The sequence below is a fragment of the Globicephala melas genome, chromosome 20, assembly GCF_963455315.2.
Source record: "Globicephala melas chromosome 20, mGloMel1.2, whole genome shotgun sequence".
NCBI classification, from domain to species: Eukaryota; Metazoa; Chordata; class Mammalia; order Artiodactyla; family Delphinidae; genus Globicephala; species Globicephala melas.
The window spans coordinates 27,552,683-27,574,112 of record NC_083333.1 but is presented as its reverse complement, the minus strand read 5'-3'; the positions used below and the strand labels follow the sequence as shown (position 1 = coordinate 27,574,112).

General features: G+C 61.0%; 1 protein-coding gene across 8 annotated transcripts; it reads left to right on the top strand.

The window, feature by feature from the left end:
* The first annotated feature begins 50 nt into the window (after nt 1-50).
* GRIN2C (glutamate ionotropic receptor NMDA type subunit 2C) lies at nt 51-17,805 on the top strand. Of its 8 annotated transcripts, none has more exons than XM_060291149.1 (13): nt 51-203; nt 5,383-5,796; nt 8,067-8,665; nt 8,970-9,084; nt 10,180-10,391; nt 10,548-10,713; nt 11,057-11,210; nt 12,754-12,879; nt 13,197-13,426; nt 13,812-13,972; nt 14,469-14,656; nt 15,608-15,840; nt 16,293-17,805. In XM_060291149.1, exons 1-13 carry the CDS (start codon nt 141-143, stop codon nt 17,391-17,393), a joined length of 3,762 nt encoding a protein of 1,253 aa, XP_060147132.1. In that variant the 5' UTR covers nt 51-140; the 3' UTR covers nt 17,394-17,805. The 8 variants fall into 8 exon arrangements, 7 of the variants coding, with proteins under 7 accessions (XP_060147132.1, XP_060147130.1, XP_060147131.1 ...); XM_060291147.1 differs by lacking the exon at nt 51-203 and adding an exon at nt 250-411; XM_060291148.2 differs by lacking the exon at nt 51-203 and adding an exon at nt 253-411 and having other exon boundaries at nt 10,551-10,713.
* The last annotated feature ends 3,625 nt before the right edge of the window (nt 17,806-21,430 follow it).

Genomic DNA, 21,430 nt, shown 5'->3' with positions numbered 1-21,430 from the left:
GGCCACTAGAGGGGCCCGGGGGGCGGGCCCGGTCCAGCGCGCCAGGCCGCGCCACGGGCACCGGCCCCGCGGCGCCCTAGCTCAGGCGCCCGCCGGGCTAGGACAGCACGCGCCAGCGCGCTGAACCGAGGCGCGGGGACATGCAGCGCGCGGGAGGCGGCCGGCGCGGGCTCTGGGCGCGGGCGCAGCGCCCCTTCCCCCCGGTGAGTGGCGGGCGCCGGGCCGGGGGCGCCAACTTCGCCGCCAACTTGGGGCTGGGCTCAGGCGCCGCGCGGGCAAGGACAGCGGAGACAGATGGCGCGGCACCGGGGAGAGTCTGGTGGACGCAGGGAACCCCAGGAAGGGGGCGCCGGGGGACTGGGACCCTCGGGGACCGGACCTGGGGTTTGGACCCGGGCGGGCGGAGAAGAGGTGAGGAAGAGGCCGAGGTGACAGGCGCGCGGCGGGCGCGAGGGAAGGGCGCGGGCGAGGCGCCCAAGACGTTCGTCTCCTGGGTCGCCGAGCCCTCCAGGTCTTTCGCCCGGCACCGCGGCACCGCAGGGGAGGGTGCGGTGTGGGGACGTGGGAGTCTAGGCTGCGGGCCCCACAACTGTTGCTGCTGGAAGCCGGGCGGGGGCTGGGGAGCGGGGCTGGGAGCTGGGGCCGTGGCTGGGTTCGGCCAGAGCGGAGGGGGCTGGAGAGGGCACGGAGCAGAGAGGACGAAAGGGGGCTGTCGGTGGCTCCAGGAGCCCGGCCCCGTGCTCCCGGAGGTCTGCTGAGCACCTACCACACGCATCTGCCTTCACACTCCCGCCCCTTCACCGGCTGTAAGTCCCCCAGGTCCTCCCCTCCCAGCTCTTCCTTCGGTAGAGCGCTCCCTCCTCTGACCTCAGGAAATCAGCGTGGGCTTCACCGGGTGGTGGGCTCTTCCCAAATGCTGGACCCGCGCCCGGCGGACCCAGGCTCCGAGGAGGGGAAAGGAAGGGTGGGCGAAGAGGACCTGGGAGAGCCGAGAGCCTGGGTGCGCTGGGCCCTGGCTGCCCCACCAACGTGTTGCTCTGGTCCCCCGGGGCTTCGACCAGGATCCCCGACGGCGGGGAAGGGGAGCCACTGAGCCTCCTGCGGCAGAAGGCGGTTCGTGCCAGGCCTAGGTGGGCAGGGCGAGGTCCAAACGAAGGCAAAAGCACCCAGTGGCCAGAAAATCGCCAAGGGTGCGTCCCACGACCCATCCCAAGGTCCTGCTGGGTGAGCGAAGGGGGAATTCCCGCGGGGCCCTGAGGCTCACCCCACTTGTCCTACTGCTCACCCGTCGGGACTTGGGGCCCAGTCCCCAGTCCTCTGACAGTGGCACTGCCCCGGCTCGATCCGACCCGGGCTATGGAGAAACTGAGGAAAGGAACTTGGGCGGCGGGAGCTCGTCTGCTCAGTCTCAGAGCCCGTCTTGTTTCTGGCTGCGCCAGTCCGTTTCCAACCTGCTCCTAAACCCCGTTAGGAATTCGAAGAGGAGCGTGAAGGGGACTGGGTAGGTCGGGAACCAGACTCCTGGGTTCTCCCTAGGGCAGGGCTGGGCTGGTACCCGCCTACAGCCCCGCCTGCCAGGCGAACTCGGCGCCCCCCACCCGCGGGGCTTGGGGTGGCGACCCAGCTTGGGGCAGTGGGGATGGGGACCTGGGAGCTGGGACCCCCTCAGAGGGTGGCAGTGAGGCGGGGGGCGCGGAGTGCGTGGTGCCCAGTTTGGCCGCCAGGAGGCGTGGCGCGGGTCCCCGCGCCCGGAGTTGCCGCCGCTGCTGCCGCCGCATCGCGAGTGTCCTTGAGCCGCGGGTGACGGTGGCCCTCGCCGCTCGCGCCCCCTCCTCCCGCGGGGGGAGCCCGATGCCACGTTCCCTATGAATTATTTATCGCTGGCCTAAAAATACCCAGAACTTCACAGCCCGAGTGTAAGAGATTCCCCCGGGGGTTCCGGGAGGAATCAGCTGGGGGGGGGCGGGTTCGTCTTGGAGGAGGGAGACCTCGGTGACCGCGCCAGTGGGGGCAAGGTGGAGGAGTGGTCTTCTCCCCTGGCGCCTGGGTTCAGGTCTTAGCTCTGCAAAATGGAGGGAGGGAAACCCGACGGCAAAGCTGAGGCCGCTCACTCGGAGGGCAGTGGATCCAGAGGAGCCGCGCAGCCGGGGTCCCTGGGCGCCCGGGAAACAGCGCGGTTGGTGGGCGGCCATCAGATGTCTGGGGTGTGAGTGCGCGTGCACGTCCGTGTGCGGGAGCCTGCCTGGGATTGGGGGAGCAGGGGGAAGAGAAGAGCCCTAAGCTCGTGGAGGTGCTCAGGCCATTCAAGGTGATGCTGAGTGTCCCGGAAGTGTCACCATTGCCACTCTCCGCCGGGCTTTTGGGGGGTCCGGGAGTTCATCAAATATTAACAGCACGTTTGTGAAAGGTGCGGACGGCAAGTGGGTGGGCAGAGGTCCTTAAGACCGCAGTCCAGTATGGGGCAGGGGCAGCATGGAGTGGGCAAATTCCTGCAACAGGGGGCAAAATGATGAGGGAGACATCGCAGAGGCATAGCCAGGAGCTCCCCAACCTGGGGGGGGGTGCTGGGGGCGGGGGAGAAGGGCAGCTGGCTTACAGCCAGACCCAGACCCTCTGTCTTCTCACCCGTGTTTCCAGAGCCGCCAGGCACTAAGGCAGGTGCTTTGTGGGAGAGGGATTTAGGTGGGGCTCTGAAAATTCTGGAATTTGTCCTGTAGACAAGAGAGAGGCAGTGGGAAGAGGACATTGTAACCTGAGGGAACAGCAGAGCAAAGGCCTGGAGATGATGACAGCAGGAGCTGTCTGGCCACCAGACCGGAGGGAGTGTGGGGTGCACGGAGGGGAGGACAGTTGGGGTGCGTGGGGCTCTGTCCATGGGACCCAGGTGTCTGGACTTCATTTGTGGGCACCAGGGAGCAGCTGTGCTCTTAGAGGAGGGGTGCAGTGGCCAGAGGACTGTTTCAGGCCAGTGGGGCAGGCGGGGGTGGGTGGATGGGAGGCGGAGAGGTGGGAGGCCAGGGGGAGGCAAGTGGGAAATTGGACGAGGCCAGGGCTCGGGGATGACCTCCTGCCTTGCGGGGGAGGCTGGATGCCTCGTGGTGCTGGGACTCTGGAGCCTGGATCTGCCCATTGCTGTTTGAAGCTCAGAGACTGGCCTGATTGGGGCCCCTCCCTCCAGGAGCATTCGGCAATCCCTCCTCAGCTCCAGTCCTGTAGGACACCTTCCCAGCACAGAGAGTTTCTAGGGGCAGTCCCCCCTCAGAGCTGAGGGAGGACCTGGGTCCTTCATCTAGAGTCACGTGGTCCAAAAGAAACAAAATGAGAGCCACACGTAGGCACATTAGAAAAAGGAAAAAGAAAAGTGAAATGAATTCTAACACTATATTGTTTAACTCAATGTAGCTAAAATATTTCTTCAACGTGTAATCCATATAAAAATATTAGTGAGAGATTTTCTTTTTGTAATACAAAGTCTTCACTCTCCAGCGTGCATATTACACTTCACAGCATACCTCAGGTTGGACAAGCCACATTTAAGTGCCCAGTAGTCATACGTGACTGGTGGCTGCCGTATTTGACGGCGCGGTTCTAGAGCTCAGAGCTGGGAGGCATAAGTGGGGGAAGCTTCGGGCTTCCCAGAGGATGGGGAACCTACAGAGGTGGGCAGAGATGAGCACAGAGAGGAATTGCAAAGGAAGAAATGAGCCCGACAGTGCTCTTTGCAGGTGTGATTTGAAATCCCTCATTGGAGGTAATGGTGGGCACGGCACGCTTAGGTTCCCACCCTAGAATCACACGCCTCCAGGCTGATGTTCTAAGTCAGTGTACTGGGAAACCATACACGGGGGGAGATTTCAAGGGCACAAAAATGAGCACAGTGTGCCCTCCCCTGCCCCAAATCCTGTCTTCTCATTTTGAAATGAAACCAAGCCCAGCCTGGTCACCATTTGGCTCTCCCCTGTTCAGAAGTTTCACTGGGGATGTCATGGAGATGGAGAGGGTGGCAAAGCTGTGGCCGATGGCCGGCTGGGAGGGAGAGCTGTATCCATGGGCACCACTCACCGGTGTGGCTGTTTGTCCAAGAGCAATGATGTTTGTTTCGCAGGGATACACGTCAGGCCCTTGGGGTAGGTTAAAAAATCCCTCACGCCAGCGATGGCCTAGGGTGGCAGGTCATGTGTGAGATACCCCGAGCCCTGAACGAATCAGTGGTGACACACTCCTGCTGTGGAAGAGCTGCTACTAATTGAGGCCACAGAGGGTAGAGTAGGGATATCCAGTGCCCAGGAGGAGGGGACTTTGTGCCAAGTAGGATTATGAAGAGCAGGGCCCTTGAGGATGTTAGATTCAGTTTAGGATGGAGAAGGGGTGTGTGTGTGTGTGCGTGTGTGTGTGTGTGTGTTACAAGAGCTGCCTTCCTTTACCTGGCTGTGGGGCTGTCACCTATAGGATGAGGATACTGATAACAGTGGGTAGCCCTCCCACTGCTGTGAAGTAGGTCCTGTGATTACTGCAGGCAAGAAATCATGGCTCAGAGAGACTAAGCAACTTCCCCAAGATCACACAGTTAGTAAGTGGCAGAACTGGGACTTGAACTCAGGTCTCTCTGACTCATATCCATGCACTTGGTACCAGGTTAGCATTTTTTAAAAAAATAAATTTATTTATTTATTTTTGGCTGAGTTGGGTCTTTGTTGCTGCACCCGGGCTTTCTCTAGTTGTGGTGAGCGGGGGCTACTCTTTGTTGCAGTGTGCGGGCTTCTCATTGCGGTGGCTTCTCTTGTTGCAGAGCACAGGCTCTAGGCGCATGGGCTTCAGTAGTTGTGGCACGTGGGCTCAGAAGTTGTGGCTCACAGGCTCTAGAGCGCAGGCTCAGTAGTTGTGGTGCACGGGCTTAGTTGCTCTGCGGCATGTGGGATCTTCCCTGACCAGGGCTTGAACCTGTGTCCCCTGCATTGGCAGGCATACTCCCAAGCACTGCGCCACCAGGGAAGTCCCACCAGATTAGCATTTGCTGTGAACCTTCCTGGGGCAGAATCCAGATGGATGAGTTTTCAAAGGTCTGGCCTTTCTAGCCAAGCCTGATGTTCAACAGTAGAATGGAAGTAGTGAGCACCTATTCTGGTCACGTTCTTCCCGGGTCCTGCCCTCTGGGCTGCGCTTGGACGCTCAGCTAACTTCTCTGTCTCTTTCTCTTTGTCTCTCTGTGTCTGTCTGTCTCCCCCTCTCTCTGCCTCTCTTTGTGGAGGGAGGTTTCTCCCTCTTCTCTTTCATCCTCTGGGTGTGTGTCCCTCTGACTCTGGCCTTTGCCTCCTCTCTGTCATTCATCTTTTCTCTCCGTGCCTCTGTCCCCTCCCTGTGCCTATCGTGGTCTCTCCGCAGGACCCTCCAGTGGACATGGGTGGGGCCCTGGGGCCGGTCCTGCTACTCACCTCACTCCTCGGTGCCTGGGCAGGGCTGGGCCCGGGGCAGGGCGAGCAGGCTGTGACGGTGGCCGTGGTGTTTGGCAGCTCGGGGCCACCGGAGGCCCAGGCCCGTATCCGCCTCACCCCCCAGAGCTTCCTGGACCTGCCCCTGGAGATCCAGCCACTCACCGTGGGTGTCAACAACACCAACCCCAGCAGCCTTCTCACCCAGATCTGCGGGCTCCTGGGCACTGCCCGAGTCCACGGCATCGTCTTTGAGGACAACGTGGACACTGAGGCCGTGGCCCAGATCCTCGACTTCATCTCCTTCCAGACCCACGTGCCTATCCTCAGCATCAGTGGGGGCTCTGCTGTGGTCCTCACCCCCAAGGTGCCCATTCAAAGTCATGTCCCTACATCCCATGAGCCTGGAGCCAGGCTGGGGCTGGGGGAGAGGGGCTGAGTCTGGGCCAGGGAGACACTTAGGTCCTGGGAACCTGGGATTGGGTGGGCCCAGCAAGGGGGTGAGGGCGGAGGGAGGCCTGGGTGAGGGAGGAGAAGGCTGTGGGAATGATGCTCCTGTGTTCTAGAAGATAAGCTTTCTGAGCTGCTTTCACACTTGTGTTTGGATGAGGGATGGGCAGGTACCTAACCCACCTCTGGTTCTGGGGCAGCGCTCGCCCACCTTCTCCCTGGTTTTCTGGCCTTCCGTGGTCAGGCTCCAGACCCAGAGGTGCAGGGCCAGGCTAGGTGTGGGATCTGATGTAGCTGGCCTGCAGCGGAGAACATCCAAGGGCAGGTCATGCCCTTGCTGTCCTGTGGGGAGAAAGCGCTAAACACACATTCACCAGCAATCACAGCTGGGGTCCTAGTCCTGAAGGAAAAACACAGGATGCCCCGAGGGAGTCCAGTGGGACCCCTTCTGGGTCTGGGGTTGGTCAGAGAAGGTCTCCTAAGAAATGACACCTAAGCCGGGACCTGGAGGATGAGGGGGGGGTGACAAGGTGTGTGTGTGGGGTGGACTGGGGGAGAGTGTTCCAGGCGGAGGGAGCAGGTGGTGTGAACACCCAGAGGTGAGAAGAAGCACAGAGTTTCTGAGGAACAGAGAGGAGCCTGGAGAGGGAGGCGAGGTCCCAGCCACACGGGAGGACACTTGGGTTTTACTCTAAGTAAGTGAGGAGCTGAAGAAGGTGTTGAGGGAAGACTGATCTGATTTGCCTTTCTTTTATGATTATATTTTTATTATGCGGAATTTTTTTGTTTTGTTTTGTGTTTTGCTGTACGCGGGCCTCTCACTGTTGTGGCCTCTCCCGTTGCGGAGCGCAGGCTCCGGACGCGCAGGCTCAGCAGCCATGGCTCACGGGCCCAGCCACTCTGCGGCATGTGGGATCTTCCCAGACCGGGACACGAACCCGCGTCCCCTGCATCGGCAGGTGGACTCTCAACCACTGCGCCACCAGGGAAGCCCTATGGGGAATTTTGAGCATACATAAAAGTAGAAGAGTATAATGACCCCATGTATCCCCTATCCACCCCAGGCCAACCGTGCCTCAGCCTTACCCCCACCCACTTCTCTTCTGTTTTATTTTGAAGCAAGGCCCAGACACAATATTTATTCCATCCATAAATACTTCAATACACATCTCTAGATGATAGGACTTTACAAAATAATAAAACCACCATACATCATCACATCTAAAAAATAATAAAAATTCCTTAACATCATAAAGAATCCAGGCAGTGTTCAAATCTTCCGCGTTGTCTCATAAATGTTTATTTTTATGTCTGTTGACTTGAATCAGGAACCAAATTAGGTTCCCACGTGGCGATTGGCTGGGATGACTTACGAGTCTTCCCTCTCAAGGCTCCTCCTCCATCTCTCTCTTTTTTCCTTGCAAATTTGTTTGTTGAAGGAACTGGGTTACTTGTCCTGTAGAGTTTTCTCGGAGTTGCTTTTTTAAAAGATTGGGACAGTCGCAGTGTGGTGAAATCTTGGAGGGGCTGCAGTGGCAGCAGGGAACCCACAGCTAGGAGAGGCTTGCGCTAGCCCAGGCTCGATCTTGCAGTGTCCTGGGCGTTTGTGGTGGCAGAGGCAGTAGAGAGGAAGAACATTCTCATCCCCAGGGCTGCATAGAGGATGGTGCTTTCCCAGTTACCTGTGGGCCTGACATTAGCTCTCAGCACAGTGGTTCTCCACCCACACAGTGCTTTAGAAAAATACAGACACCCAGTGTACCATGTCTAAGATTCCCATTCAGTTGGTCTGGACTAGCGGGCTCAAGAGTCACCTAAAGAGCTTGTTGAAATACAGATTCCCGGGCGCCATCCTCAGGGATTCTGATCCAGCAGGTGAGCACTGAGCCCGAGAATCTGCATTTCCTACAAGCTCCCAGCTGACGCTTCTGCTGGTTTGCGGTCCAGCCTTGGTCAGGCACGAATATTTAAAAAAATCTCTCCAGGGCATTCTAATGGGCGGCAGGGGCTGGGAACCACGTGCGGGGCGGGCGGGCGGGAAGGAGGTTATCGCGAGACTAGGGCTCCCGGGACACTCAGCACCTTCCGACGCAAGGGTGTGTGGGAGTTGACGGAGGGAGTGGAAGTTGGGGCGGGGCGGGACTCGGCTCGCCCCACCCCCCGCTCAGGCCCCACCCCTCCCCCTAGGAGCCGGGCTCCGCCTTCCTGCAGCTGGGCGTGTCCCTGGAGCAGCAGCTGCAGGTGCTGTTCAAGGTGCTGGAGGAGTACGACTGGAGCGCGTTCGCCGTGATCACCAGCCTGCACCCGGGCCACACGCTCTTCCTCAAGAGCGTGCGCGCCGTCGCCGACGCCAACTACGTGGGCTGGCGGCTGCTGGACGTGCTCACGCTGGAGCTGGGCCCCGGCGGGACGCGCGCCCACACCCAGCGCCTGCTGCGCCAGATCGACGCCCCGGTGCTGGTGGCCTACTGCTCGCGCGAGGAGGCCGAGGTGCTCTTTGCCGAGGCGGCCCAGGCCGGCCTGGTGGGGCCCGGTCACGTGTGGCTGGTGCCCAACCTGGCGCTAGGCAGCACCGACGCGCCCCCCGCCGCCTTCCCCGTGGGCCTCATCAGCGTCGTCACCGAGAGCTGGCGCCTCAGCCTGCGCCAGAAAGTCCGCGACGGCGTGGCCATCCTGGCCCTCGGCGCCCACGGCTACCGGCGCCAGCACGGCACCCTGCCCGCCCCGGCTGGGGAGTGCCGCGGCCACCCTGGGCCTGTCAGCCCTGCCCGGAAGGCCTTCTACAGGTGGGCACCTGCCCAGGGCATAGGATGGCCACGAGTGGCCATGAGTTTGGGCTCACTGATCACACCTCCCACTAGGTGTGTGCCTGGGGCCAAGTGACCTCACCTCTCTGGGGCCATTGTTTCTTCATCTGAGAAAAGAGCAGGGTGTGAGGGTGTGGTGAGGATCTCGGGAGTCAACACAGGGAAACAGAACAATAATTACACAAATGCTACCTGTTGGTGGCGGTGATGAGGCAGAAGGTGGGGGAGGGCACAGCTGGTCCTGGTCAGGGCTAAGAGGACCCTGGCTTCTCCCCCCTCGCAGGCACCTACTGAATGTCACCTGGGAGGGCCGGGACTTCTCCTTCAGTCCTGGTGGGTACCTGGTCCAGCCCACCATGGTGGTGATCGCCCTCAACCGGCACCGCCTCTGGGAGATGGTGAGAAGGGGGTGAGCCCAGGGGCCCTCGGTGTCCTTTCATTTTATCCCCCCCTCTTGTCCCACAGCTGAGCAGAGTCCCTTCTGTCCCTCATCCAGCCCCTCATCCTTCAGGTCTCAGCTGAAACATTTCCACTGAGAAGCCTTCCAGGTCTCCCGGGGGTCTGAGGCAGCCCTGCTCGGGGCTCCCACAACACCCTTCACTATAGAACTTATCAAGCACTCTTATTACACAGTCCTGCCCCTGAAGGAGTAACCCACAGCTGTGCTGGCTAGACGGACACGTAAACAAATAGAATTTGGGGTGGTCAGTGCTTAAGAAACAATGTTTGCAAAGCACTATGGGAATAGAGAGGAGGGGCAGAAATTAGTTCTGCCTTCAAAGGAGGAAACTGGGGAAGGCTTCACAGAAGTTGGGATATTTGGGCTGGGCTATGGATGGTTGAGTAGGAGCCCATCGGGAAGGGATAGTAGCCTGGTATAGACTGAGGGGAAGGAGGGTTTAGAGTTTTTTTGTTTTATTTTGGTTTTGGTTTTGGTTTTTGCCATGCCACGCAGCTTGTGGGATCTTAGTTCCCTGACCAGGGATTGAACCAGGGCCCATGGCAGTGAAGGTGCCGAGTCTTAACCACTGGACTGCCAGGGAATTCCCCTGGAGCATTTTTAAGTGATGCGTTTGGAGGTGTGGGGACTGGGGAAGAAGGGTAGGGTGATGGAGATAAATTGGACCCGTGAAGGGTCTTGAGTGCTGGGCTAAGGACTTTATGTGAAGCTTGGGGGAATGAGTGCGGTGTGACAGGCTCAGGTCTGGGCTTTAGGAAGAGGCCGTGAGCCAGCAGCAGTGTGGAGGCTGGACTGGAAAGTGGGGGACCAGAAGCCGGGGAGGCTGCAGGGAGCCCTCTCCTTGGCCAGCCCCTTGCCCCGACTCTCCTGTTCTCCAGGTGCTCCCGCCCCAGGCCCTGCTTCGTCCTGCCCCGAGTGACCTTAGGTGTGGTGGGAGGATTCTTGGTCCTGCAGGCCTCGCCCAGAGGCCCCACCTATAGCGTGGGCTTAGTGGGGCTGAGGGTCCCGGGCTGAGGCCGGTCATCCTCTGCAGGTGGGGCGCTGGGACCATGGTGTCCTCCACATGAAGTACCCGGTGTGGCCTCGCTACAGTGCTTCCCTGCAGCCCGTGGTGGACAGCCGGCACCTGACGGTGGCCACGCTGGAAGAGCGACCCTTTGTCATCGTGGAGAGCCCCGACCCTGGCACAGGCGGCTGCGTGCCCAACACTGTGCCCTGCCGCCGGCATGGCAACCACACCTTCAGGTCCGCGAGAACACCCGGGAGGCCCGGTGTGAGCCGTGTGCCGCCGTGCGACGGCGGGCGTTGTGTGTGCCTTATGCTTGGGTATAGGGGTGGGCGTCCACCAGCCAGGCTGGGAGGAGCCGCTGGCTCTGACCCCTGCTGGTCTCTTGGTGGCAGCAGTGGTGACACGGCCCCCTACACCAAGCTTTGCTGTAAGGGCTTCTGCATCGACATCCTCAAGAAGCTGGCCAAGGTGGTCAAGTTCTCCTACGACCTGTACCTGGTGACCAACGGCAAGCATGGCAAGAGGGTGCGCGGCGTGTGGAACGGCATGATCGGGGAGGTAGGCCCGCCCCCAGGCCACCTGAGCCCGCCCACCTGCCCGCCTGCTGCCCTGGGCCCCATCCATCCGTCAGCCAACCCCGGATATTCCTTAGGTGTTTCCTCCTGGTCTGGGGATCAGTCAGGGTGGGACCCAGGCCCAGCTCCTAAGGGTCTCCGAACTGGCAGGGGCACTGTGCTGGCACCAATGATGACCCCTCGGGTCAGTACTGAAAGTGGAGCTCTGAGGACCCAAGTGGGAACAACTGACTCAGCTGGTGGGTGCTGGATGCGGGGCTGGGAGAGGAGTGGGGGAGTCCTCCAGCCTGCGGGAGCCCCTCCTCTGATCCGGGCCTGACCCCCAGGTGTACTACAAGCGGGCAGACATGGCCATTGGCTCCCTCACCATCAATGAGGAGCGCTCCGAGATCGTGGACTTCTCTGTGCCCTTCGTGGAGACGGGCATCAGTGTGATGGTGGCTCGCAGCAACGGCACCGTCTCCCCCTCGGCCTTCCTGGGTGCGGCTCGGGGTGGGCAGGGATAGTGCAGTGGACGTGTGGAGCGTGGGTGGAGATGGGGAGCTTGGGGTGCACCCTCAGAGAGCAGCACTGCAGCCTTGGGTCCTTGGAGGTTAGCCAGAGGCCTGAGCTATAATAGGTGGGTAGAACGGAGAGGGAAGAGGTGACGTCCAGGTTCAGTCCTGAGCCTGGGTGCTCGGTAAGGGCAGGGGATGGGGAGAGCGGGGTAAAAGGTGGCAGCATTGTGAAGGACAGGACAACCAGCGAGGCAGGCTGCCTTCAGGAGGTGCCTCGTGGGCTGCGACATTGCTTTTTGTTTCATTTTTTGGCCTCGTGGCTTGCGGGATCTTAGTTCCCTGAGCAGGGATTGAACCCGCACCCTCAGCGGTGAAAGCGCAGAGTCCCAACCACTGGACCGCCAGGGAACTCCTGGGCTGGGCCGTTGGGACAAAGGGAGAAGATTCATGGGGGGGTTGGAGGAGCCAACCCAGAGCACGGGAAGCCGGGCTAGTTTCTGATTTGATTAGAAATTCAGCATTTCTTGGGCAGCTCCCTTGTGCCGGGTCCTGTGCCAGGTGCTGGGATCTGGCCATAGTCCTGGCCTGCCCAGAGCGCCTAGTCAGAAGTTCAGGTGGGACTTGCAGTGGGGGATGGTTCAAAGAGCCCTGAGGACAGCTGAGCCTCTCGACCAGGAGCAGAAGAGAGAATCCCAGGTCTGCCTCTTCCTGCTGTGTGACCTTGGGCAAGTCACTGAACCTCTCTGAGCAGGGTTCCTCAGCCACAGGGAAGGCAACAAACTCCACTTCGTAGGATGGGCATTGTATCGAAGGAGCAAATGATTTGGGTAGTAATGACTTCTCACTCAGGGAGACTGAAGTGATTTTGTCAGAAACCTCAGGTCGGTCTCCCCAGCCCCTCAGGCCTCGGTTTCTGTGTCAGTAGGATGAGGGGTAAGGCTTGGCTTCAGAGCTCTGATTCCAAGCAGCTCACCCATGCTGGGCCCGGGGTGTGTGTGTGGCGGGGGTGGAGTTCCAGACCCAGGAGCGTGGGCAGCGGTGCTGGTGGCGAGGAAGGAGAGGAGGAAAGCAGAGGGAGTTCCCTGAGATTGCTCCTGTGGCTTTGAGGGGCCACCCTCAGGGGCTGAGGGGTGGAAGAGGTTGCAGGCAGGGGCGGGGGGATGGGAGGGGAAAGGGAAAGAGCATGGGGTGCTGGCCCTCTTTTGTGAAAGGAAGTGGGGGGAAGAGGGAGAATGAGAGCCAGGGGAGATGTGGAATCAAAGGGAGGTTTCCTAGGGTGGGTGATGGGTGATGGGACCCTGGCCCAGGGCAGATGGAGGGGAGAGACCAAGAGTGCTGGGGAGCCTGACCTCCCTGGGGGATGGCGTCTCTCCTGGGGCTCCACTGCTCTGAGAGTCAGAGACCCCTGAGCTCAGTCCACGGGGCTGATATGACCACATGGACCCACCTGTCTGCACCCAGAACGCCTGAGCTGTTGGGGGGAGACACAGCGCCGCCTCCTCTGAACCTCCTGCCTCTGTCCCCAGAGCCCTACAGCCCTGCCGTGTGGGTAATGATGTTTGTCATGTGCCTCACCGTGGTGGCCATAACCGTCTTCATGTTCGAGTACTTCAGCCCCGTCAGCTACAACCAGAACCTCACCAGCGGCAAGAGTCAGCTCCCACCTGGGCCCGGGGGCAGGGGCAGGGCTGGCACTCCCAGGAGGGGTGGGCTCAGGGCCAGAGGGGCCCTTCAGAGAATGCCCCGTGGGGGAGGTCCCTGGCCTTCCGACAATATGCAGGGGGCCAATCAGATACATGAGAGAGAGAGAGAAGCAAGGTGAGTTGACGTGCCCTGGGGTGGGGTCAGCCAGGGATGGGGTCTCCACCCAGGACAGAGCAGAGACGGGAGCCGTGGAGTTGGGTGGGTTGAACCTGACCCCCTCTGTGCCGGGCAAGAGGAGCACCAGTGTCCCCCCTTTCACCCCCAGAGTCTGGGGGCCCGTCCTTCACCATCGGCAAGTCTGTGTGGCTTCTCTGGGCACTGGTCTTCAACAACTCGGTGCCCATCGAGAACCCCCGGGGCACCACCAGCAAGATCATGGTCCTGGTCTGGGCTTTCTTCGCCGTCATCTTCCTCGCCAGCTACACCGCCAACCTGGCCGCCTTCATGATTCAGGAGCAGTACATCGACACTGTGTCTGGCCTCAGTGACAAGAAGGTTCTGGAGCCCCAGAGGGTGCTGTTGGAGGGTGGGGGGGATGCCGCAGCCTGGGGCAGGCCTTGGGTGGGACACAGGACAGTTGGAATCAGTGGAATTTGAACTGGAGGCGGGAGCAGGCAGAAGCGGGGGAGCCTGGGGAGGAGGGGGCTGGGGACGGGGACAGGGAGAGACGGCTCAGGTCCACTGACTAAGTGGCCTTGAGTAAGTCTCTCCCTGTCCCGGCCTCAGTTTCCCTGTTTGTAAAACACAGGCGTGGGCTGGACAGTCTCTAAGACCATGCTGCGCTCGCTATTCAAGTCCAGACTGGGGGGGATGGGGTCGGGGCCGGGTCGGCTGGAGGGTCGGAGGAGGGGTTATGAATGGCGCTGCCCTCTGCGCGCAGTTCCAGCGGCCTCAGGATCAGTACCCGCCCTTCCGCTTCGGCACCGTGCCCAACGGCAGCACGGAGCGGAACATTCGCAGCAACTACCGCGACATGCACACCCACATGGTCAAGTTCAACCAGCGCTCAGTGGAGGACGCGCTTAGCAGCCTCAAGATGGGGTGGGTCCGCAGTCCTGCACCCCCTGACTGTCTCTACCCACGTGTCTCCCCGAGAGACCCAAGGTGGGACGGTGAGACTGGGTTGCCATGTAGGACCCCCGGGGACGGGGTGAGGAGGCCTTGGGGCAGAGTGCAGCTTGAGGACGCCCACCAGAGCCCAGAGACGCAGCTGTGGTATTGACCAAGGTTCAGCCGTGCCCTCAGGTGTTGGTTGTCGCCTTCTTAGGATCTTTAGGGGCCTGGAGGGCAGAGAGGGTGTGTCCTCTGGAAGCAGAGTGTCCCCTGGCCTCTCTGAGGAGGAGGGTAGGTAGGGTTCTGAAGCTGCGGGAGGGGGCTTCTCTGCACCAGGACCCCAGACAACTAGAGAAGGCTCTGCCCATCCATCCCTCCTGGGTGGTGGTCAGTGGGCCCACGTGGCCCAGACCCCTGTCAGGCCCCAGGTTTGGTGCCCTGAACCCCACTTGATCCCTGGCCTGAGGGCTCAGCCTGTCCCCAGGAAGCTGGATGCCTTCATCTATGACGCTGCTGTCCTCAACTACATGGCGGGCAAGGACGAGGGCTGCAAGCTGGTCACCATTGGCTCTGGCAAGGTCTTTGCCACCACTGGCTACGGCATCGCCATGCAGAAGGACTCCCACTGGAAGCGGGCCATAGACCTGGCGCTCCTGCAGTTCCTGGGGGACGGTGGGTGCAGCCGCTGATGGGGGCTGGGGTGGGTCCCAGGTGGGCCACAGAGCCCGTGGTCGGGACAGCTGCCCGACGGCTGGTCAACATCTCCACCACTGTCCTCTGAGTGCCCAGGGCCCGCGGGCATGGAGAGAGGTCTCTGGGGGTGAGAGGTGGGTGCAGTGGCTGGGTGGCGGGTATTAGGAGCAGCTGGATGGAGACGTGGGGAGGGGTTGGTTTGCCGGGAGGGAGCAGGAACTAGCTGGGGAGCCCTTGCAGGATGGGAAGACAGGAAGGAGCTCAGGCCACACGGTGGAGGTTGGGGGCATCTGAACTCCTTTACTTTTCCCCAAGACCCCTCCCCTCCATTGCCATCTTGAGATGACCTGGGGTAGTGCCAACAGCCTGCCTAATCCCAGAGCCAGAACCCAGGTGTGCCTTGGTACCCCGGGGGCTCACATGTGCGAGCGGTCCGGCTGGGCTGCCCCAACACCCAGAGAGAGCTTTGAATTTAGAGTCCCAACCGTATGAGATAAAGAACTGTCTGGTTTTCCATCAGTGCCGTAGAATAATGCGAGTGATAACATGAAGGTGCCTGCAGCCTCCTTGGGGGCCGAGGCCTTTTGCCTCTGTGGGCCCAGCTCCATGCCTGGCGTGTAGGTGGTCAATAAGTGTTTCATGAATAAATGAATGATAAAATTTATGCAGTCGACAAGCCTTTGCTGGGCATGTGGAGTGTGGGCTTGTGGGAGGTGGGCATGTCAGAGGCTGGCATCCCCCCCCAGCTCCCACTCTGCTCTCCTTCCTTCCTGCTCATTGACACCCCCTCCCCCCATCCTCCCCTGCCAGGCTGGATCCCCGTGTGGTCCTACAGGGGGGTGGTACCCTGGCCCCAGACCGTCCTCACTCCAGGCTTGGGTGAGCACTGGAAGGGTCCTTCCTGAGCCAGGTGTGCCTCGCCCCCACCAGGGGAGACCCAGAAGCTGGAGACGGTGTGGCTCTCGGGGATCTGCCAGAACGAGAAGAACGAGGTGATGAGCAGCAAGCTAGACATCGATAACATGGCCGGCGTCTTCTACATGCTGCTCGTGGCCATGGGGCTGGCCCTGCTGGTCTTCGCCTGGGAGCATCTGGTCTACCGGAAGCTGCGCCACTCGGTGCCCAACGCGTCCCGGCTGGACTTCCTGCTGGCCTTCAGCAGGGTGGGTGCCCACTCCACCCTAGACAGGCCCCAGCTCCAGGGGCAGCAACCCAGCTAAGTCAGAGCTGGCCATGGCCCCATTTACAGATGTAAAAACTGAGGTCTGGAGAGGTGGCATGGCCTGCCAGCATCACACAGCAGGTGAGAAGCAGAGCCCTTTTCCAGCAGGCAGGGCAGGACTTTGGAGCCGGGCTGACCGGGGTTCGAGTACTCACTGCCATTTACAAGCTGTGTGACTTTAGGAGAAGGAGTTACCCTCTTGGTGCCTCGGAGAGCTCCACTGTAAGCTCTCCCAGCAGCACACAGTAGGAGCTTAACAAATGTTAGTTACTTCCTGGGACTTAGAGACACCTGGGCTGATGCTTCCCACCTGGGCGTGGGGCGTGGGGCGTGGGGCAGTCCCGGAAGGGTGGGCGCCGCTCACGCCGTGTCGGTCTCCTGCCTCCCGCCCAGGGCATCTACAGCTGCTTTAGCGGGGTGCACAGCCTGGCCAGCCCCGCGCGGCCGCCCAGCCCGGACCTCACCGCCGGCTCGGCCCAGGTCAGCGTGCTCAAGATGCTGCAGGCGGCGCGCGACATCGTGACCACGGCGGGCGTGAGCAGCTCCCTGGACCGCGCCACGCGCACCATCGAGAGCTGGGGCGGCGGCCGCCGTGCGCCCCCGCCGCCCGCCTGCCCCAGTCCGCGGCCGCCCACCCCCGGCCCGACCCCCGAGCCGAGCCCCACGGGCTGCGGGCCGCCGGGCGGGGGCCGCACCGCGCTGGGGCGTAGGGCCCCGCAGCCCCCGGGCCGCCCCCCGACGCCCGGGTCCTCCCTACCCGACGTCTCCCAGGTGTCCGGCCGGCCGGCCTGGGAGGCGCGGTGGCCGTCGCTGACCGCGCGCGGCGGGCGGCACCTCTCGGCCTCCGAGCGGCGCGCGCTCCCGGAGCGCCCTCAGTCGCCCGAGCGCTGTCACTACAGCTCCTTCCCTCGAGCCGACCGGTCAGGGTGCCCCTTCCTTCCGCTCTTCCCGGAGACCCCCGAGCCCGAGGACCTGCCGCTGCTCGGGCCGGAGCAGCTGGCCCGGCGGGAGGCTCTCCTGCGCGCGGCCTGGGCCCGAGGTTCGCGCCCGCGCCACGCTTCCCTGCCCAGCTCGGTGACCGAGGGCTTCACCCGGCCCAGCTCGGAGCCCTCCCGGTGTGCCCGCCCGGCCTGCGGGCGCTGGACGCAGGCGCAGTCGATGCGGCTGCCGTCCTACCGGGAGGCCTGCCAGGAGCGGGTGTGGGCAGGGGCCACCCCCTGGCCGCATGGACAGCACGCCTGCCTCCACGCCCATGCCCACCTGCCGCTTTGCTGGGGGGCTGTCTGCCCTCACCTCCCACCCTGTGTCAGCCACGGCCCCTGGCTTCCTGGGGCTTGGGGGCCTCCGGGGCACAGGGGCAGGACTCTGGGGCTGAGCACAGAATACAGGGACACTGGGGGGCTGGAAGAGGTCAGTAGGGTGGCCTGTGGGATGTACGGCTTCCCCCGACCGTGCACCTGGAGGCGGATCTCCAGCTTGGAATCGGAAGTGTGACGTGTCAGCTATTCTGCTCAGCTGGACTCTCTGCCTGGCACTGCCAGCGTTGGGGGGTAGGTGGGCTCAGGCTTTTCTGGCTTCTGCCATGAAATCCTGGCCATGGGAACCCAGTGACAGATGATGTCTTCCATGGTCAGCTCAGCGACCTCAGCAGCCTCAGGTCCTGGTGTGGGCTGGGCTTTTGCTATCTTCTTATGCAAATCCCTTCCCACCTGGCCTGGAGTCACAGGGAGCAGTGGGGTCTCCCTGCCCTGCTGTGAGCCAGTCCCTGGTCGTGGCTTCTGGGGGCTTGGTGTGGGAGCATGGAGGCTGGAGCTCGGTGTTGGGGCAGGGTGGTCCTGCTCCTGGCTCCAGCTGGCTGGAGTTTCTTCTCCTCAGAGTGCTGGGACATTAAACAAACCTTTTACAACCCACTGGTCCTGGCTGCCTCATTCTGCATCCCTGGAGGGGGCACACCAGAGCTGGTAGGCAACAGGAGCATCATGGGAGTATCCCAGATGGGGTGTCTGCCTAGAGCAGGTGGGCAGCTCCCTTTGTGGAGTATCCGGGAGGCAAGGCTGAGAGAGGGCTCCAGGCAGCAGAAGCCACTTGGTATTCAGTGCCAGCTCCCGCCCGCTCTGGTGCCAAATGAGACAAATGTGCTCAGCACGGGGGCTCTGGTGGTGATGGATGGAGCTCATCCTTCAATCTCCTTGAAAAGAAGGGCTCGTGCTAGGGGCTCTGGGGGTTCTGCCCCGCCAGGGGCCCCCATGGGAGCCTGACAATGTTATGGTGGAAACGCAGGGAGGTCTGTTGTGGGGAACCTGCTGGGCTCTCTTGGGCCCTGGCCAGCTGTGTTCGCCCCGCGGTGGCTGTGCAGGGCTCGGACTGCCTGCTGGCTCTGGAAGCCTGGCATGGGTGGCTTCCGGGGTCAGGCACGGCTCAGCCTTGGGAGGGAAAGACCTCCAGGTCAGAGAATCTGTCCCACATCTCAGTTCTCTGTCCTCCCTCTGGGGCTCTCAGCCCCACCTCCTTCCTCTGTCACATGTCACTGGCTGTGAACCATCTAAAAAGATGGCTCTTGCATACCATTTTCAATGCTTTCACCTCTGTGGTTACATTTAGCCCCACAATGACTAAAGCAAGCCAGCCCTCCTTCCATCCATTCCGCAAACACGGTGAGCATAATTGGTGCCGTTAGAGCCTTTTCTAACTGTGAGCCTGTGAAGTCCAAGGCCTTGTTGTCCCCGGCAATTTGGGTGAAGCAGGGCAGAAACTTAACTCCATGTAGTAGGGAGGGGGCTGGGGAGGGCAGTGCTGGATGCCAGTACCACGTGCGGCCACGGCCCAGTGCCCTTACCCACATGGCTCCTTGTTGGCTCCCAGCAGGCTGGGTCCCCTCTCCAGTCTCCAAATATTCTACTGCTGGGGCTGGAGCCATGAAAACTGGAAGTTTTTTTGTTTAGTTTTAGGGGTGAGAGCCGCTGAAATGGTAGAGTGGCGGAAATTGCCAATACCCCTCCGTTCCTGGATGGAGGGCCTGACAACCGCAAGAATGTGTGCCCCCCCAGCCCATTATAGTCAATTTCACATTCTCTGCCCCATGGATTTTCACGGATCCAGGTCCAGGATGGGGGGGGGGGCGCTCAAAAACAGGTTGTGAGTGTGAGTCTAAGGGGGGTGCTAGAGGCCAGTGCCGCGGAAGGGAGCTTGACCTTGGTTGCAGCCACTGGAGGTGAGAGGGTTAACCGCTGGCCACCAGCCCCTGGACCTGAGCTCCCTGGGTCAGGGTCTGTGCGCAGCGCTGGGCGGAAGGCTGCAGCAGGTGACGCCTGGAGGAGTTGCGAGGGCCAGGCTGCTCTCTGCTCGCTCTCCAAGATCATTAATAACCAAGAACTGGAAAGATAATTAAGAACCACATGTGGAGCTGAGCCTGCTTCTGACTGGCTCTGACGAGGGGCCAATCCTGCTCCTGGGGCCGGGCTCCTGGCCGCCTTGCTCCTTCTCTAAGAATGTATTCTGAGGAGAAGTGAGTCCCATGGGGAGTGGGGGCAGGAAGGATGCTTCCTGCCCCTCTGCGGGAGGACCGAGGAAGGGTCCTGCATTATCAAGGGGAGGACAGAAAGCCTGGCAGGGGAGGAGGGAGCCAGCTGTGTGGGAGAGTGAAGCCACAGATGTTCAGTCATCACACACAAGGGCGTGACAGTGTAGCACAGCCAGCTGAACCCAGACACCAGACACCCAAATGCTGGGGTTTTTTTGTGGGACACAGGGAGAGGCCTTTGGTCACATCTCAGCAGTAGAAATTCCTACTGTCTTTCCCCGTTCCCTCCTGCTGCTGCCATCGCTGTGTTTCTTCCTCTGTCTTTACTGAGTTCATGGTCCACACCACCCGTGTGTGGGGAGGGGGCACGATGCCCTCACTTACAATACTTGAGCTTCAGTCTTGGCTCCAAAACTCCCCAGCCTGGCCTGAGTCTGGCTCTGTGACGGAGGAAGGCTGTCCTTCAGTTTCCTGGGCGTGTTGGGGAACCAGAGACCACCCCCTCCCCAAAGCCCTAAAGAATTCAAGTCCATTTCCCGCTTCTGAACTGTGGCAGGCAGTTGCTAAGAAGAAGCCACTTGACTCATCAGGAGGCTATGAAACCGGTTAGGTGCGTGAGGACCCAAACCAGGGGTCTTCAACCAGTCTAGAGGTATGTGGTACACGTGCAGTATGGCTGGCAAGGGACAAGGGAGCTGGGCATCAGTACCTGAGAGCTTTATTGAACACTTCTGTGTCAGGTACTCAGGACTTTAGCCCCATACAGGTCAGTGATGCAGGTGCTATCCTCCCCATGTTACAAAGGACAGGAGGAGAGAGCACGGGGTTTGCTGCCTGCAAGTGGCAAGTCCGACTTCTCGGTCTACGCTCTTAACCCGCGAGTTATGCCACCAAGGTCCACGTGGAAACTGCCCAGCACTGTGCCCGCATACACCAGGCACTAGTAGATGTCACTTTCCCCTTTCTCCAATCGACACCGTGAGCCCCAGGCCCCAGGGAGAAGGGATCGTGAAGCTCCCTCGTGCAGCTCTGGATGCTGGTTGCGCAAGAGCCGGGTGTCAGCCCTGATCAGGGATCCGGTCCCTAGACAGGCACGGCCTCAGCCTTCGCTGGCTCAGTGTCACACACAACCAGGCTCTTCCCCTGGGCTGGTTCCCCATGAGGTAGGGGCAGCCCCTGCCCCACCCCCACTCTGACTGTAGCCTCTTCCCATTGCTGAGGCTGCTCCTGGCCCCCATCTGGCGGGAACAGGTGTGTGTCTGAGGGCCTGGCGAGGTGCCCGCTGCCCACCTCCCACCACTCGGCAGTGCCTCCCGGCCTGTCACCCGCCATCTGTCCCATCCATAAGCCCGCAGTCATCTCTCTGGCCTCAGGTGAGGGAACAGCCAGGAGCCGCTGGCGCGATGGCACGAGGCTCCAGTGCCTCGGCAGGGAACGAGACAGAGAAGGCTGCCTCCCACCTTGAACTGGCCTGCCCTCGGGGCCAGTCTGGGTCAGTGCGGGTGAATGGCGTCGGGTGGAGCCTGCTGAGTTTATGTTCTCCTCCACAGCAACACTTGTAACTGGGCCAGGTTGGGCTGGCATCCTCTTCTGGCTTCCCCACCATAGATCACAGGGCCCATCGGTAGAACGGAAACCATGACCCAACTGGCCCACCTCCACAAGCTGATGTAAAAACTCACAGGCGAATGTGCTGCATGGGCAAGGTGAACAAGCCTCACCTGGGAACGTCTAGCTGTCAGGGTCCCCGCGCCCCCTCCCTCAGGCCATCAGCAGTAGAGAGGAAGCTGACCCCATCTGACCTCTAGCACGACAGACAGCAGGCAAACACCAAGGAGCAAAGGAACCCAGTGACGTGGTCACCTCCGGCCAATTCCTTCCAGGACTGTGGTTGCCCAGCTCGGAGGTGGAGGGGAATGCAGCCATCCGGCTCCACTGCTGTGTGGCCCCATACTGCCCCATAAATCAAACTGGCTTTACCACGCTAGTAAATTTCTGTCCAAAATTTGGA